This window comes from Leucoraja erinacea, chromosome 8, assembly GCF_028641065.1.
Source record: "Leucoraja erinacea ecotype New England chromosome 8, Leri_hhj_1, whole genome shotgun sequence".
NCBI lineage: Eukaryota > Metazoa > Chordata > Chondrichthyes > Rajiformes > Rajidae > Leucoraja > Leucoraja erinaceus.
In genome coordinates this window covers 65711810-65730875 of record NC_073384.1, presented here as the reverse complement: position 1 = coordinate 65730875, position 19066 = coordinate 65711810, and the positions used below count along the sequence as shown (strand labels likewise).

The 19066-nt window shown below is 44.6% G+C and overlaps 1 protein-coding gene across 2 annotated transcripts in view; it reads left to right on the top strand.

Moving 5' to 3' along the window:
• The first annotated feature begins 994 nt into the window (after nucleotides 1-994).
• fancl (FA complementation group L) overlaps nucleotides 995-19066 on the top strand; it is a 70560-nt gene continuing 52488 nt past the window's right edge. Inside the window, exons 1-2 of one of the 2 annotated variants that reach the window (XM_055639884.1) lie at nucleotides 995-1136; nucleotides 15177-15291. In XM_055639884.1, the coding sequence (XP_055495859.1) occupies nucleotides 15199-15291 (93 nt within the window). In that variant the 5' untranslated portion in view covers nucleotides 995-1136; nucleotides 15177-15198. Of the gene's footprint in view, nucleotides 1236-15176; nucleotides 15292-19066 lie in introns of both variants that reach the window. The other variant, XM_055639883.1, reaches the window with a different exon arrangement.

The window sequence follows — 19066 nt, the reverse complement described above, 5'->3', positions numbered from 1 at the left end:
TCTGGGGAGAAAGCAGGAATGGGGTACTGATTCTGGATGATCAGCCATGATCAAAGATTATATCTTTGGCCATGATCATATTGAATGGCGGTGCTGGCTCAAAGGGTCGAATGGCCTACTGCACCTGTTTTCTATGTTTCTATGAAAGGGTCCTCATCACGGTTTGTTCTGAACAGCTTTGTAATAGATAACTTAAGTGCATTTAAAATGAGATGAGCATTTAAAGGAGCTGTGCGGAGCAAGTTTTTCACAAGAGCATGGTAAGTGTCTGGAACGCACAACTGAGGCTGGCGGTGGAGAGATATGATATTGGCATTTAAGAAACTTTTGCATAGGCAAATGGGTGTGCAGGTAAAAGAGGGATATTGAATAGGAGTTGGCCTTGGCATAATGTCTGGCACAGAGTACTGTCTCTAATTTGCGGGTTGCTCCCAATCCCAGGGACACATTTGAAGACGGACAAGTGCAGCCGGAAGACCACCAACTTCGCGTATCATGTTCTCCAGAGATGCTGCTTGACCCGATCCGCTTAGTTCCACTCTAGCACTTCATATCCATCTGTTTGGGGGGAGTGGTGACGGTTGTTGCGCGGTCGCAAAGTTCGCGTGTGCAAGTCCGGAAGCCAAGCGCGGTCGGGAACATGTCAGCGACCATTCGCTGAAAAGAGGCACAAAATACTGCAGTAACTCAGCGGGACAGGCAGTGTGTCTGGAGAGAAGGAATGGGTGACGTTTCGGGTGGAGACCCTTTCACTGATAACCCTTGCTTCACCTAGTTTTGCAGCATCGCTTAGAGATCGTGCAGTGACCTTTCACTGATTATAGACACGATATGCTGGAGTAACTCAGCGGGAACAGGCAGCATGTCTGGAGAAATTGAATGGGTGACGATTCGGTAGAGACCATTCTTTCTCTGCTAACCCTCGTCACTGCAAGTTTTGCAGCAGCGCTTTGTAAACCAAAGATCCTATAGCAGATAGGATCTTTGTTGTAAACGAGGAACCAGATCTAGGCGCAGTGATCGCCGCCGGGGAAGAGGCTGATTGGCAAAGAGGAGGTGTTGGCGCCGACAGCGGCGGCTCTGGTTGGGTGCGGAAGGCTGTGGGCCGGGAGCGGCGGCTGCAGAGTTGTGTGCAAGTGAGTACAGAGAAACTTTTAACACGTCTGCAGCAAGGAATTGTAGATGCAGTTACACCGAAAACTGACACACAATGCTGGAGTAACTCTGCGAGCCAGGTAACATCATTAGAGCGAAGCGATGGGTGACGTTTCGGTTGGAGACCCTTCTTTCACTGACAACCCTCGCTACGCCAAGTTTTGCAGCAGCGCTTTGCAAACTGGGTGTCGGAATCCTGCAGGGACCTTTCACTGATAATAGCCACAACATGCTGGAGTAACTCAGCGGGACTGGCAGCATCTCTGACGAGAAGGGATGGGTGACGTTTCTGGTAGATACCCATACGTCCAGAGTTGCTGCCTGTCCAGCTAAGTTACTCCAACATTTTGTGTTTTAACATATCTCCTGCACCCCAAAGACACCAGAAAAACCCGCCGTCCGTGCTGTATGCCTGGTGTTCAAATCCCCATAAGAAACCCTTAAAACGAGTGCAGTCATTTAAAAGTTTAAACGCTGGAAATATGCATTTAAATCAACGCAATTTAAGTAAAATTAACGCGTTTTCCCATTAAAATGAAAGTGACCGGGATTTGGCATAATTTGGAATCATACACAAATATCTGAGTCTCAGTGCTGGGAAATGTGCTCCAAAGATTGCGATCAGCTGAGCGGAAATTCTGAGCTTCAATCGTCATCCGTGGTCCTGGAGTTTTGCATTTCATCCATTTGGTGGATATCTTTTTTGTCCAATTGTCCTGGAAGACTCGGCTCCTAAAAAAGATTATCCGATCAGCTTTTGAGCGGGAAATTCTGAGCTTCAATCGATTTCATTCCGTGGTCCTGGAGTTCTGTCCTAGCCACGAAGAAAATATTGTAATTCTTATTTGGTGGCATATCTAATTAAATATACAATAAATAATAATGCCTTTATACATAATAGCAAGCCCGATAACATTGTCCTGGTCTGAATATAAAGCATATGCTTTTTATTTCAGCTTTCCAAAATTTATAGGTCTGCTTTTTGAAAATGATGCATACTATTCATTGCTAACTGACCACTTGGAGTAGTGAAGGGACTTAAGGGGCTGACCCGCTGCGGCGACCTAATCCGCGAGTTCAGAAAAGTGTCCTCAACCTTCAAGCTCAAGAGCACTCGCCTGGAAATTTTCACTCGCAGAAAATTTTTCAACACGCTGAAAATTTTTTCGGGGGCCCCACCAATGAAGGACTTGTGACCATTCACGTGACGACCATGCTGGTCTCGAGGGCCGTCTAAACTCGCAGATTATTATAGCCCCTTTAATGTTTTTCCATTTTTTCCTATTACATATTAATATGTGTGTGTAACTCCGACCCAGCAGTAGGGCATAGGAACAAATCCGGTACTATATGCCGTACAATGAGTTTGCTTTTTTATTTCAGAAGGGCGCATAGGGAAGCACAAGAGTTACTGAAGTGGCTGATTGTTGCTGCCCACAGTCATGCGAGTGAACCCACAGAAAGCATCTGGCCATGTTCTCAAAGCCTGCATGGACCCTCTGCTAGAGTGTTTACTTGTCATACTTCAGCCTCTCATTCTGAGGTCCCCATCTGCTTTAAAATGGCATCTATAATTCCCGTGCCCAAGATACTCACCTGCTTTAAAACATATTGGCATTTAATATGTAAGGCACATTTTAATTCCTTTGACCTAACCACATGATTTTGCACCCATCATTTGTTAATTTGAAACTTGTGGCATTCTTTTTTTTTGTTTGTTTTTTGCATCAAAAACTCAAAAATAAGTATTATCCAGCTTCCAAGGAAAATTTAGAAAGCTGGATCTTATTTTGAACATCACTATAAGATGTGAATAATAATAAATGTTCATTGTAGTATGTTTCCATATTTATTGAGTACTATTCAATAATTACATTTAAAATGCCTTTACATTAGAGTCGTAGACACAAGCACTTTGGCCCACATTGTCCATACCAACCCAGTTGGCATACTGGGTTAGTAGTCCTATTTGTCTGCATTTGGCCTGTGAAGCTCAAATTCAAGTTCAAGTTAACATTTATTGTCACATACACCAATTGGTGCAGTGCAATTTGAGTTACCATGCAGCCACATAAATAAAATAAACACTATAGAACTTAACATAAAGATCCCCCACAGCGGAAACGTTTCCCACTGTGTCAAGTCAAGTCAGTCAAGTCAAGTTTATTTGTCACATACACATAGGCGATGTGCAGTGAAGTGAAAGTAGCAATGCTCGCGGACTTTTGTGCAAAAGACAAACCAAACTTGTAAACACAATCATAACCACACGTGGAAGGGGGCCTTGTGAGTGGTCGGGGCCTATTGAGGCCTCCGCAGTCGCTGCAACGGCGACCCGATGTTTCAGGCCCTCTCGCCGGGATGATCGGAACTCCAGCGTCGGAAGAACACTCTCAGCAGCCTGAGATCCGAATCGGCCGCTTCCTACTGGAGACCGCGGCTTCCAAAGTCCACAGGTCGAGCTCCAACATTGCCGATCCTCGGCGAAAGATTCTAGGCCTCCTTTGTTAAAGTCGGTGCCGCCCGTGGATGGAAGGTCCGCAAACCACAGCTCCACGGTGTTAAAGTCTTAAAGTCGGCAGGCCCTCTGGAGCTCCAACACAGGCAATCGCTGGTAAGGCATCGCCCACTCCGCGATGGTAATTCAGTGCTGCGCCGCTGCTGAAGATCTGGCCGGTCTCCGGCAGGAAAGGCCGCACCAATCCAGATGGTAGGCCGCAGGGGGGGGCGAAGATGCGGCTTGGAGAAGAGATGCATCCTCGACCAGGATGTGACTGAGAAGACTGTTTCCCCCACCCCCCACATAAAATAGACTAAAAGATCTCCACACACAAACTTTTAGAAAGACTAAAAAATAACTGAAAGGAGAGACAGCGGCTGGCGAGGCTGCCACACTCGATGGCGTCACCACTCTAAATCCTTCCTATCCATAGATCTAATCAAATTATGAATGAACTGTAAAATGCTGACTTTTAACCGTATGTTTAATGTTGTGCATCGTGATTACAGTATTGTGATACAGATACATACCCATTTACACAAACCCAGTCTAATACTTTGCTGTTTGTCCCTGAAGCCCACACATGAAAGGTTACTTTGTGTTTTAAATGGTTTCTGCAAGTTCAGATGGGTAACATGCTGTGTTGACCTTATTGGATCTGAAATCTTTAAACAAATGCAGTAAATAGGTCAAATAAAATATGCTCCTCTGATCTCATCATTGAAGAAGTAGGTTTAATTGTTCGTGGACAAAAATGCTAGAGGAACTCAGCGGGTGAGGCAGCATCTATGGAGCGAAGGAAATAGGCAACGTTTTGGGTCGAGACCCTACTTCAGACTGATGTGAGTGGGGGGCGGGAAGAAGAAATTAAGAGGTGGAGACAGTGGGCTGAGGGAGAGCTGAGAAGGGGAGGAGAAAGTAGGGACTACCTGAAATTGGAGAAGTCAATGTTCATACCGCTGGGGTGCAAACTGTCCAAGCGAAATATGAGGTGCTGCTCCTCCAATTTACGGTGGTCCTCACTCTGGCCATGGAGGAGGCCCAGGACAGAAAGGTTGGATTCGGAATGGGAGGGGGATTTGAAGTGCTGAACCACTGGGAGATCGGGTTGGTTTTTGCGAACCGAGCGGAGGTGTTGGATGAAGCGATCGCCAAGCCTACGCTTGGTCTCACCGATGTAGAGCAGCTGACATCTAGAGCAGCGGATGCAATAGATGAGGTTGGAGGAGGTGCAGGTGAACCTCTGCCGCACCTGAAAAGACTGCTTGGATCCTTGAATGGAGTCAAGGGGGGAGGTAAAGCGACAAGTGTAGCATTTCCTGCGGTTGCAAGAGAAAGTGGCAGGAGATCAAATAGGTCAAATAAAATATGCTCCTCTGATCTCATAATCGAAGAAGTAGGTTTAATTGGTCAATCTCTTTATTTACCTTCTTCAGTCTGAAGAAGGGTTTTGGCCCGAAACGTTGCCTATTTCCTTCGCTCCATAGATGCTGCTGCACCCGCTGAGTTTCTCCAGCATTTTTGTGTACCTTCTTTATTTACCTCTCTGATTCCACCTTCTTTAATCTCTTGTCATTGTTATTTTGATCATTTTCCCCAATAAGAAAGGTAACGTTCTGATGTATATAATGTGATATTACTTTAAAGAGACATTTCATGCTTTCTAATCCAGTAGGATTTTATCTATTGACAGTGGATATCACAGCACATTTGTGAAAGGATTTGGATTTACAATCAATTCCACCAGTATCTTTTCAAAGATTTTCTGGTTGTTAGGCAACTGAAATGCTCTTGGAAAGTAAAATTAGGCATCCTCCATAATACAGTGGCTTGCAAAAGTATTCATACTCCTTGAACTTTTCCACATTTTGTCACGTTACAACCAAAAAACGTAAATGTATTTTATTGGGATTTTATGTGATAGACCAACACAAAGTGGTGCATAATTTTGAAGTGGAAGGAAAATGATACATGGTTTTCAAAATTTTTTACAAATAAAAAACTGAAAAGTGTGGCGTGCAAAAGTATTCAGCCCCCTTTACTCTGATACCCCTAAATAAAATCCGGTGCAACCAATTGCCTTCAGAAGTCACCTAATTAGTAAATAGAGTCCACTTGTGTGTAATCTAATCTCAGTTTAAATACAGCTGTTCTGTGAAGGCCTCAGAGGTTTGGTTAGAGAACATTAGTGAACAAACAGCATCATGAAGCCCAAGGAACACACCAGTCAGGTCAGGGATAAAGTTGTGGAGAAGTTTAAAGCAAGGTTAGGTTATAAAAAAATATCCCAAACATTGAACATCTCACGGAGCACTGTTCAATCCATCATCCGAAAATGGAAAGAGTATGGCACAACTGCAAACCTACCTAGACATGGCTGTCCACCTAAACTGACAGGCCGGGCAAGGAGAGCATTTATCAGAGAAGCAGACAAGAGGCCCATGGTAACTCTGGAGGAGCTGCAGAGATCCACAGCTCAGGTGGGAGAATCTGTCCACAGGACAACTATTAGTCGTGCACTCCACAAATCGGGCCTTTATGGAAGAGTGGCAAGAAGAAAGCCAGTGTTGAAAAAAAGCCATAAGAAGTCCCGTTTGCAGTTAGCCACAAGCCATGTGGGGGACACAGCAAACATGTGGAGGAAGGTGCTCTGGTCAGATGAGACCAAAATTGAGGTTTTTGGCCTAAATGCAAAACGCTATGTGTGGCGGAAAACTAACACTGCACATCACCCTGAACATACCATCCCCACTGTGAAACATGGTGGTGGCAGCATCATGCTGTGGGGATGCTTTTCTTCAGCAGGGACAGGGAAGCTGGTCAGAGTTGAAGGGAAGATGGATGGAGCCAAATACAGGGCAATCTTGGAAGAAAACCTGTTAGAGTCTGCAAAAGACTTGAGACTGGGGCGGAGGTTCATCTTCCAGCAGGACAACAACCCTAAACATACAGCCAGAGCTACAATGGAATGGTTTATCAGATCAGATTCAGATTCAGATTCAATTTAATTGTCATTGTCAGTGTACAGTACGGAGACAACGAAATGCATTTAGCATCCGTAGATCAAAGCATATTCATGTGTTAGAATGGCCCAGTCAAAGTCCAGACCTAAATCCAATTGAGAATCTCTGGCAAGACTTGACAATTGCTGTTCACAGACACTTTCCATCCAATCTGACTGAGCTTGGGCTATTTTGCAAAGAAGAATGGGCAAAAATTTCAGTCTCTAGATGTGCAAATCTGGTAGAGATATACCCCAAAAGACTTGCAGCTGTAATTGCAGCGAAAGGTGGTTCTACAAAGTATTGACTCAGGGGGGCTGAATACTTTTGCACGTCACACTTTTCAGTTTTTTATTTGTAAAAAAAATTTGAAAACCATGTATCATTTTCCTTCCACTTCACAATTATGCACCACTTGGTGTTGGTCGATCACATAAAATCCCAATAAAATACATTTACGTTTGTGGTTGTAACGTGACAAGATGTAGAAAAGTTCAAGGGGTATGAAAACTTTTGCAAGCCACTGTATGTTCTTGGTTATATAGGTTCTGGATGTAAAAAAAGGATGTATATTAATTAATCCTGCAACCAAAAGGGGAGATGTTCAAGATAATCGGAACAACATCAAGGCTTTGCAATACGGTTGTAGACAAAAGTGCTGGAGAAATTCAGTGGGTGCAGCAGCATCTGTGGAGCGAAGGAAATAGGCAACGTTTCGGGCCCTTTTGTCTACCTTCGATTTTCCAGCATCCGCAGTTCCTTAAACACTGCAATACGGTTACCTATTTCTTGCTTTATTGACCTCTTCACATGTATCATTCCCTAGATTGCAGTCTGCTCATATCCATTGAAAATCTTTTGGACACCAGTTATTCCAATTTTTTTCTATTTCATTCTAATCTCTTTGTGTGCATTAATGACTAATACCAACCGGATACTGTCTCCTGTGCTGTCATAAGAAAGGGAACACCTCATAGGAAGACTCTTTCAGACGTTTCCCTGCTGGCATATAGTGCACAATATAGCTGGTTGATTATTTAATTTGGGATTTTATTTCTTGAGGGAGTCAATTAGTTGGCACTTTGCATCCCCCCCTTGAATTCTTTGCCGTTCCAAGATGACCCACATCCTATATATCACAAATGTAGTTATCTTAACATCAAATCTGATGTCTCGCTTTGGGTTAGTTGAAAAGACTTTTGTATTTTCCTTTTTTTTGTCAGAAAAAATAATTACTACATACTGTCAAAAGCTCATTCTGTATCCAAATATAATAAAGAAATTGACATACTTTATTATGATTTTCCTGAGGGGTGAAAACTAAATTTTACACAAATGGAAGATCCAGTTTTTAATTTAATTTCATGGTAATGAAATCATTTTAAAATGTCTTTTAATTTATGCAATTTTTGGGTGGTTATTGTTGCTAGCAAGGCCTAGTGTATTTCCTCCTCTCAAATTGCCTTTTGATATTTGTGGTGCTGACCTATCTTTAACCACCAGTTCATCTGATGAGGAAACTCCTATTATAATGCTGAAGGAATTATGAAGAATTCCAGGACTTAGACTAGCAATGATAAAAGAGTAGCAATAAAATTCCAAGTTGGGATGGTACGCACTTAAGAGAGAAACTTACAGCCGATTGTGTTCCCATGCATCTCCAAAACTCCGTTGTGGCAAAGGTATGGGGTTGCGAGGTGCAATCAAAATAACCTAAGTGAGGAACTGCTGTGCATTTTGTAGGCAGAGTACACTGAAACTATTGTACCAGTGTGGATGGAACAAGTGTTTAGCAGGAAAAGTGCTGGTCAAGTGGTTTGTTTTGTCTTGAATGTTGTTAAACTTGTGATTGTTACTGGAGCTACGCAACTTGGGAGATGGAGAGTACTGGAGACCACTCCTGGCGCACTTTGTAGACCAGGTCAAAATTAGTTATTTGCTGCTTAACACCCCAACCTCAAATTACCTCTTAAACAGGTTGAATTTTTGGGCAACAATGATTTGCACGGTGGTGTTGGTGGGGGAGCACGCCATGGTAGTGCCAATATGAAAGTTAGATAGTTTGATTCTCTCTTATTAGAAATGATTGCTGCTTGGCACTAATGTCACTGTCCACAGTGCATAATATAGTTCTCAACATTGCAGCGTAACAGTTCAATAAACAAAGTCCAATGTCCACAATGGAGTAGAGGTGAACAGTACCTAGCTTATGGGAGGACCATTCAAAACCATGATAACGGAGGGATAGAAGCTGTTCCTGAGTCTGATGGTGTCTGACTGTGTCTGATGGTTCCCAATTTCAAGCTTCTGTACCACTTCCCGATGGGAGTAGGGTGAAGAAGGAATGACCAGGGTAGGACGCATCTTTGATTATGTGGGCTGCTTTTCTAAGGCAGTGTGAAGTGTAGATAGAGTAAATGGTGGGGAATCTGGTGGGATGGACTAGGCTACATCTGTATTTTTTTTTTGCGGTCTAGGGTTGAGTTCCCAAAGTAAGCTGTGATGCATGCCGACAGTATGTGTTCTATGCTGCATCAGCAAAAGTCTGAATAACTGTATAGCATCTGCAGACAATCCGAGTGTTCTCCAGTCAGAAACCATGCATGAACCCTGAGGTTCATTCCCTGGTGAAGGTCAAGACATCTGCGTACAAGTCAAACGATCCTGAATGATACAGGAAATCTCACTACAATCTCCGCAAAGGCATCCGCAACGTGAAGAGACAATACTGGGACAAATCACTCAAGATACCCATTGACTGTGGGGAGGCCTGAATGCTACAGTGCCCTCCATAATGTTTGGGACAATGACCCATCATTTATTTATTTGCCTCTGTACTCCACAATTTGAGATTTGTATTAGAAAAAGAACACATGTGAAGTGCACATTGTCAGATTTTAATAAAGGCCCTTTTTATACATTTTGGTTTCACCATGTAAAAATTACAGCAGTGTTTATACATAGTCCCCCATTTCAGGGCATCATAATGTTTGGGACACAGCAGTCATGTAAATGAAAGTAATCATGTTTAGTATTTTGTTGCATATCCTTTGTATGCATTGACTGCTTGAAGTCTGTGATTCATGGACATCACCAGTTACTGAGTGTTTTCTCTGGTGATGCTCTGCCAGGCCTGTATTGCAGCCATCTTTAACTTATGCTTGTTTGGGGGCGAGTTCCCTTCAGTTTTCTCTTTAGCATATAAAAGTATGCTCAATTGGGTTCAGATTGGGCGATTGACTTGGCCACTCAAGAATTGACCATTTATTAGCTTTGAAAACCTCCTTTGTTGCTTCAGCAGTATGTTTGGGATAATTGGCTTGCTGTAGAAATGCTGTGGAGGTCTTCCTTGGCCTGCCAGTCCCTATGCGACTAGTAGCTCACCAGTGCTCTCTTTCTTGTTAATGATGTTCCAAGCCGTTGATTTTGATAAGCCTAAGGTTTGGGTGATATCTCTTAACAGTTTTAATCTTGTTTCTCAGTCTCATAATGGCATCTTTGACTTTCATTGGCACAACTTTGGTCCTCATGTTGATAAACAACAATAAAAGTTTCCAAAAGTGATGGAAGGACTAGGTGCTGAGAGCTCTCTTGTACCTGCATTAAGGAGGCAATTAAACACACCTGAGCAATTACAAACACCTGGGAAGCCATGTGTCCCAAACATTATGGTGCCCTGAAATGGGAGGACTATGTATAAACACAGCTGTAATTTCTACATGGTGAAACCAAAATGTATAAAAATACCCCTTAATAAAATCTGACAATGTGCACTTTAACCACATGTGCTTTTTTTCTATTACATATCTCAAATTGTGGAGTACAGAGGCGAATAAATAAGTGATGGGTCTTTGTCCCAAACATTATATGATTAGGCTGAACAGCTTTATCAGGTTGAATGACTTTCTGTAATTGCACTAACAGTAAACACAGTGGGTGAACTGATTTGATGCTAAGGAACAATTTTCTGGCAGTGCTACCACCTTCTTTGCTCTTCCTATTCCTCACACTTGGGGGTGCTAGTTATAGTCAGTGACTAATGTCCATTAAGCAAATTTCTTTCAGCTGTCCTCCTTTTGCTGATTTGCCCGGGGTAAGCTTACAAAAGTTATTCATGTTACCTTGTGGGCTGCAGAACACTTATAAATAAACATACATAGCAATACAATGTGTTATGATGTTGCATGTGCATGCAAGCCATTGGCAGAAAAGGTCATCAACTTTAATTTGCCCCACTTTTATGTTCTTGACAATTTTGATAATTCCTTGTAGAATTTATGATCTGCCTTTTACTTAAGGCCAACTGAGTAATTGTTGGTTTATGTTTTAATTAGCTGTTCCTTTTTTCTTTAGGACAGTAGGAACATTTGTTCATTGGTTTTAAAGTAATTTTTGTGCACATTGATTTTGCATAGCTTTTCATAAATCATTTGTGATAACTCCCCCAATACCCTACTTTTCAGTTTCATTTCATGTGGCAATTTCTCACTACAGTGTTTCCAGAGATAAAAGGAGGGACTGCCGGATGCATGCTTGTTTGGCCGGGTCGAGATCTGTAGTACAGGTGCACAACCTTTTATCCGACGATCCAAATAACGAAAACCTCCGAATAGCGGACATTTTTTTCAGTCCTTGAAGAAAGGTCCTTGAAAAATTTCACCGAGGGCGGCCCGCAGAGGTGACAGCGAAACCTCCGGTCGGTCCTCGAAGAAAGGGGAACTAAATCCCCATTCATAAAAGAGAAGGTGAGGGTATATTGCGCGGGAGGGTTAATAATTGACAATATGCTGCTGTCTGCCCGCTGAGTTAAAAAGTTCCCACGGTAGACTCACGATACACAGTGGGAACTTTTTAACTCAGCGTGCAGGCAGCAGTAGATTGTCGCTCCCTTCAGTTTCACCCCACCTACACCCCTCTGCTTCCCGGCCATGTGTGTGACCCCTTCCCTCCCCTCTCCAGCTCCCCGCCCATTGCTCCGGCGTGGGGGCTTTGCACTGTCTTCACGTCGGTGATGCCAGCATACAATGCCAGTCACCGGAGACGTCAGGACCAACGGGACACCGACCCCCAGGCCCACTGCAAGCACGGAGATCCCAGAGACCCACAGCCAGCAGCAGCCCAGCCCCGTTCCAACTCCAGAGGAAAACTGCAAACTAGCGGGAGACATCAGGACCACCAGAAGCCGCTCCCCGATGGGCCGCTACGGCGACAAGTGGCAGTTCGCCCACAGCCCGAGCTGTGTCCCCTCATCGGGACACTGACCCCCAGGCCCACTGCAAGCACGGAGATCCCAGATCAGCAACTCCAGCCTAGCCCCGCTCCAACTCCAGAGGAACACGCTCCCCGTATGGGCAGAAGCTGATGGTGTGCAAGGTACGTCTTGTTCTTGGGGTCGCGCAGCTCGGGCTGTGGGCGAACTGCCACTTGTCGCCGTAGCGGCCCATCGGGGAGCGGATTCCTCTGGAGTTGGAGGGGGAGGGGGGTATTGTGCTGTTTGATCGCCCCCTGCTATCCCAGGGACCGGGAGACAGGACGTTCACCGAGGGCGGCCCGCAGAGGTGACAGCGGAACCTCCGGTCGGTCCTGGAAGAAAGGGGAACTAAATCCCCTTCATAAAAGAGAGTGGAGGGTATATTGCCCGGGAGGGTATATCGCCTACCTGGAAGAAACCGGACATTTTTTCCAGGATGTCGTCTGCACACCAAAGCTCACCAAAGCTCACGTTTGGCGCCAAACGCACGTCGCCTCTGCTGCACACGGATATAAGAGTGTGAAAATGTCGCCTTAGGGCATGTAGCCCCGCTAGGGTGGCATGAGTGCGAGAGGTGATTCAATGCTACGGTCACATTTACAAATTCAGGAATTCATTCAACACACTGCATTTCATACAGACATTTATTCTGCAACAAAAAACTACATTGAAGACTAAAACTCGCGACAGAGGAACTCTACCACTGAGCCAGCCATTAAAATCTACACTAAAAAATTTCCATTCCGAAGGCCGACAAATTCCGAATTACGAAAAGTGTCTGGTCCCAAGGCTGTCGGATAAAAGGTTGTGCACCTGTACATCTCAAGGCCTGTTGAATTTGTGTGCAGGGAGTCACCACCTATTTCCTAGGAAAGATAGAGTTGACTGCAGATATTCCTCAAATAGCAAACATTGAGGCGACAAATCTTTCCTGGAATGTCATCGATTCTTTGGGGTGCATTTCTTTGTAGAGAGACGTCTTTCCAACTTTGGTTTATATGTTTCCAAGAGGGATGTAGGATTACTTGATTTATGAGTGCCGTACTTCCTCGGATTACAAACGGCTAACTCGTATGCAGCTTGTACATATGACCAAACGTGTGAGAGACCAGCAGGATGGATTTGTCAACTGCTGCGGCGGCTACAGTCACCTGGTGCTGTGTGGGATCTCGGGTCACAGCAATATCTTTTCACTGTACCTCGGTCCACTTGACAATAAACTAGAACTGTAAACTGCTGCTGAATGGTTGAGTTACACACACTGTTCAACTAGACATTGCCCTTGGTTCACCTGTGTTTTTTTAAAAATTTAAATATGTAGCTGAGCAGCTGCATTATCAACTTGTTCAGATTATGAATTGTTCTATGGAACGGTACCATGTTGTAAGTTGGGCTAGACCTGTTTTTTTTTGCCACTTAACTCTTTTCCTTATAATACACTCAAAATACCCCACTTTTCAGTTAAGAGAAGTTTCATAAACTAAAATGTGCATTCCTTTCATACATTGAGGAATTGCTGTGTTCTTAATATAGTTCGTATAATATTGTGTATTGGTTTGCTATCAATTACAATATTTAGTACAGGAAACAGGAGTATACCTCACTTTATAAAAGTTAACATGGCCTAGTTAATATAGCAAGTGTAATTCAAAATTTGGGTCATCTGTGCCTTAATGTATCAAACAATGGATAAGAAAAGAAGGTCTAACTCAGCACATTTCTGTGATTCTTAACTGCTGTTGTTAATGGGAATTGCTCAATACATAATTCTGTCAGATATCTTGTAAGGGTAGCTGAGATGATAGAGCAGGTTAGCATAATTCTCTTGCCACCTCTGGGATACTGTCTCTAATTTGTTTTTAGTTGCTCAAGTCTGCAGAAAAAAAGGATAATTGGCCAGATAAAAAAAGGTTATTTGTAGATTTCAACATAAACATTTGAATCGGGACTGTGCTGGGATGATAGGGCAAGAGTTATATGTGCTCCCATCTGGTTGCAGGGAACCTCACAGTCTGAAGAAGGGTCTCGACCCGAATCGTCACCCATTCCTTCTCTCCAGAGATGCTGCCTGTCCCGCTAAGTTACTCCAGCTTTTCGTGTCTATCCTCAGAAAGATTACTCACTTTTTAATTCTATTTTAATGATTGCAAAATATTTCCATTTTCCTGATTACATTTATGTGGAAAAATTAATGAAAGGGGAAACCTTTGGTCACAATACTTTCGTAGTGTTAGCCTGGTACATGTATTTACCAACAAGAAAGGTTTGATAGAATTTGTGATAATTACTACGGTATGTAAGCAGCATGAGACAACTAGTAACAGCATGGGGAAAGGTCTGGCAATAATCGAGCATTGCAGTCCCCTAAATGTTGTGGACTGTTGTGGCACATGTGTTAATTGTACTTGTATTTAATGTTTTCTCTGGCCATTTACTGGAATGCAGATCACAGGTGCCGACAGAATCATTTCGTCACGATTTCTTCCTGAATGCCGCTTGTTAGCCTGTGAACGGTTTATTTAAATTTACAGTGAGAAAGATGCATCTCAGGCAAACCCTTCTGAATCTTCACTCGGAAACCCATGTCTGCACATATTGCAGCAGAACTCCCAAAAGAGAAATAAGTATAAGGAATCTCCTGTGTATTTTGAATATCATGCTTGCTCCTTTATGCAGAATGTTTTGAATTTTATAATAAGTTTGCTAGGTAATTGGCAAATGCCAGCCCATCAGTGTCCTGTATTTCCGTTAATTTAATCATAAAAGAAAAATCAATTGTAATTTTTTTTTTCTTAAAAGTGTACTGGGAACTAAATGCCTAGAAATCAAATCCAGATGCTGTGTTCACCACATGATATAACAAAGACAAATGGCTAGTGGGTGTTCTAAATTGAAACTCAATGTTTATTAATAGAATAATGTTGAAGTACCTGTAGTGGTATATTTCCATCAGTAAATAATATATAACCAAGAACTTGAAAAGGTGTGTGTGTGTGTGTGCACACCAGTCTGTCCCCTTCACACTTGCTCTGTTACCAATGGAATACTTTCAGTCTGAAGAAGGGACTCGACCTGAAACGTCACTCCATTCCTTCTCTCCAGAGATGCTGCCTCTCCCACTGAATTACTCCAGCATTTTGCGTCTACTTTCTTTTGTTGTCTTTCATTTGAAATCTTGGGTCTTATTTGAGGTCCTGAAATATTTTGATAATACTGTACTAGCATCACACAATATGATTTTGCTGCTATACATATTTATATCTTACAGATCTTCATCTTCGTGTAAAACCATGGCCGGATATGATGCCCTGATCAATGAGTGTCCCCTTCTGTTGCCTCAGAATAGACAAAAGACTGTGTTTGATGGCTTTGTTATGGTTAAGGTACAGTGTATTAGCATGTGATTCATAAATAACAAAATTGCTAACAAAGTTGTATTATGGTTTGCATGATTAGTTCCTGTTGGATAAATGCTATTTGTACCTTGCCCTGTAGAATTGAAGAACTTTGCGGCAAAAGGAATCTAATTTTTGGCGGATTTGTCAATCTGTATTATTTCTAAATCATTCTCGCCCTCTTTTCAAAATACCATATTTTTTTTGTGTTTCAAAATTTATTGCACTCCATGCAAAATGTACAAAAGCATTTAATGCCAGCCTCCCAGAGCTGTATAAACAATGACTTTTCACTGATGACTCAGATCAAATACAGAAATTTTCTTTGATTGTTATTGCAGTGCTACATACTTTTGGCTGCCAGAAAGAAACAGCTTTGTTTTTAAGTTCAGAATAGGTACCATAAATACTACATTTATAACTATAGAGGCTTTCTAATACTGCATAATATTTGTGACATGATAATTAATAATAATATTTATTTCCGTAATCATATAGTGCTTGTATAATGTGTTGCAGTGAATTTTAAACATCTCTTAACTAACCTTAATCCTGATTAAGAACCCGGCGATATTGGAAAATGGATGATTAGCTGCGTTGTCAGCAATTTTAAATTATATCAATTGGTTAGTTCATAATTTAGTTGTTACTTGAACTGTTGAGTTGCATAATACAGTTACTCGTAACTTAGTCTACTGAACCTTTGGGAACTGAAAGGAAATACTTTTCCAGTAGCAATCAGTGACCCCCCACCCCCAAACTGAAGAAATCAGGATTATGTTAAAGATACTAACCTTAAATTACTGTGTCAACATTTTTTTCAACAATAAAATCTGAGGTACTACAATAAAAACTGATGGCCTGTTTGCATAAGCTTCCCTAATGATGACTGGAGTTGGTTCTGAATAAGCCACTACTCATTGGTACAGAAAAGCACTCTCTGTTGGTTTTTGAGCTGTACGGGTGAATAGGCACTGGCTTTAATATCCATCTCTGCATCTGGAAAGATGAATAGAAATAGCTATTTTCCCTATTCATTATCAGAACTCTTATTCCATATATCTGACAGATTCCTTTTGCTTCCATTGGAAGAGGCCTTAATCTCTATTGTTGATCCTCAAAACCAAAACCGATGCATTTATTTAGAAACATAGAAAATAGGTGCAGGAGTAGGCCATTCGGCCCTTCGAGCCTGCACCGCCATTCAATATGATCATGGCTGATCATCCAACTCAGTATCCTGTACCTGCCTTCTCTCCATACCCCCTGATCCCCTTAGCCACAAGGTCCACATCTAACTCCCTCTTAAATATAGCCAATTAACTGGCCTCAACTACCTTCTGTGGCAGAGAATTCCACAGATTCACCACTCTCTGTGTGAAAAATGTTTTTCTCATCTCGGTCCTAAAAGACTTTCCTCTTATCCTTCAACTGTGACCCCTTTTTCTGGACTTCCCCAACATAGGGAACAATCTTCCTGCATCTAGCATCTATATCATCTCAATGATCTAATGTTATTCTTGTATTTGTATCAGGCGTTTGAAGGGGTGTTTTAGAAGTTTTTATAGGTCTGGGAACTAGAGTTGCAGGCAGCTTAGCTGATATTGCTGGCAGTCAGAAGTGCTATGGGGACTTGCAGTTTTCCACCAATTTGTCATTTTTTATTGCAGTGTGTCCATTCTTTGGCAAGCCATCACAGTGCTCTATTATTCCAACAACATTATATTAGGAAAAACAAAATCACCAATACCAATGCGGAGTATTTCCTGTATGTAGGAAGGAACTGCAGAAGGTACACAAAAATGCTGGAGAAACTCAGCGGGTGCAGCAGCATCTATGGAGCGAAGGAAATAGGCGACGTTTCGGGCCGAAACCCTTCTTCCTAACATAGGTGGGAAGGGATTTGACCAAGGGGGATAGTATGGAGTCGAGGTATGTGGAGATGAGTTCGGTGGGGCACGAACAAGCAGAGACAATGGGTCTGCCGGGAGAGCCGGGTTTGTGGATTTTGGGGAGAAGGTAAAAACGGGCCGTGCGGGGCTGGGGAACGATGAGGTTGGAAGCTTGGTCGGGCAGGGCGTGGGAATTGATGAAGTCGGTGATGGTGCTAGATATGGTGGCCTGGTGCTCGTCAGTGGGGTCATGGTCCAAGGGTAAGTAGGAGGAGGTGTCCGAGAGTTGGCGCGTGGCCTCAGCTTTGTAGAGATCGACGCGCCAGACTACCACGGCACCTCCCTTGTCGGTTGGTTTGATAACCCAATCTGGGTTTTTGCGGAGTGATTCAATGGCAGTGCGTTCAGGGGGGGAGAGATTGGAGTGAGACAAGGGAGTGGAGAAGTTGAGGCGGTTGACGTCGCGGCGGCAGTTCTGGATAAAGAGTTCCAGAGCCGGGACTTTACGAGAGGGGTTCCACGAGGAGGGGGTGCGTTGGAGACGGGAAAAAGGGTCATCATTGGGGGGCGAGGACTCCTTCCCATGGAAGTGCGCTGTGAGGCGGAGGCGACGGTAGAAGCGCTCCAAGTCATGGTGGGCGCGGAATTCATTGATGGAGGGGGACAAAGGTAAGACCTCTGCTGAGGACAGATCATTTGGTGTGGGAGAGGGGGAGGTCTGGGGGGATGGAGAACACCCGGCAAGGATGGGAGTTGGGACCGGAGGAAGGCAGGTGGGTGGACTGGGGTCAGGGCGATGTGTAGGGGGGGGGGGGGTTGTGGGTGTTGGAGGGGTGGTGAGTGGTCAGGGGGTGGGGGGGTGAGAGGGCTGTAATGTGGGTAGGGAAGAGTGGGGGGTGACATAGTTGGAGGGGGGATGGGTCGGAGAGTCAGTGGGAACAGCCACTGAGGTTAGAAAGGCTGGGCAGACGGGCACTAGGACCAAGTGGAGTTGAGCCCAGGATAGTGGGAGTGAGCAGCGTAGAGGCTCCAGGCCCAGTGCAGAGTCCAGGCTCCAGGTAAGGCGACGGCTGTGGGTTGCTGGAGGGGGGTGGAGTGGCGCGGGTCCCCGGACCCGATGGTCGGAGTCCCGTGGCAGTTGAGTCGGGGTCCGCGGGCGATGCGTGGGAGGTCCCGGTGGGTGGATAGTCGGCGGGGCGGCGCGGTTCGGCCAGAGCGGTGGGGCGGTGAGATGAGTCGGGTGCGATGTTGGGTAGGTCGGGTCCGGCGGCCATGCTTGGGAGGTCCCGGTGGGTGGATAGTCGGGTCCGGCGGCGATGCCGGGTAGGTTGGGTCCGGCGGCGATGCCGGGTAGGTCGGGTCTGGCGGCGATGTTGGGTAGGTTGGGTCCGGCGGCCATATTGGGTAGGTCGGGTCTGGCGGCGATGTTAGGTGGGCCCAGTGCGGCGGTGATGTTCAGTGGGCCCGGTCCAGCGACGATGCTGGATGGGCCCAGTGCGGCGGTGATGTCGGGTGGGCCCGGTGCGGCGATGAGGCTGGGCGGTCCCGGAGGGCGGCGAGGGTCGGAGGAATCAGCGATGGGGAGGGGGTCCAAGTTACCGTAGAAGCGGCGAGGCTGGGCGTCATCGGTAGGCAGGTGAGGGTCGGCGGCAGCATCGATGTGGAGGTCGGTGAAGGCAGCGTCCTGGTGAGTATTGGAGGCGCTCCTCGTGGCCAAGATGGCGTCGCGGGACTCGGGCAGGCGATGCAGGCCAGAGTTGGGGCCCGGAGTCTGCGGGCGATCGAGTCGCAGAGTGTAGGCGTCGGGAGCGGCCTGGAGGCGGGATAATTTAAGGTCCTTGGTGGAGTTGAGGTAGGCCAGGAATTTTTGA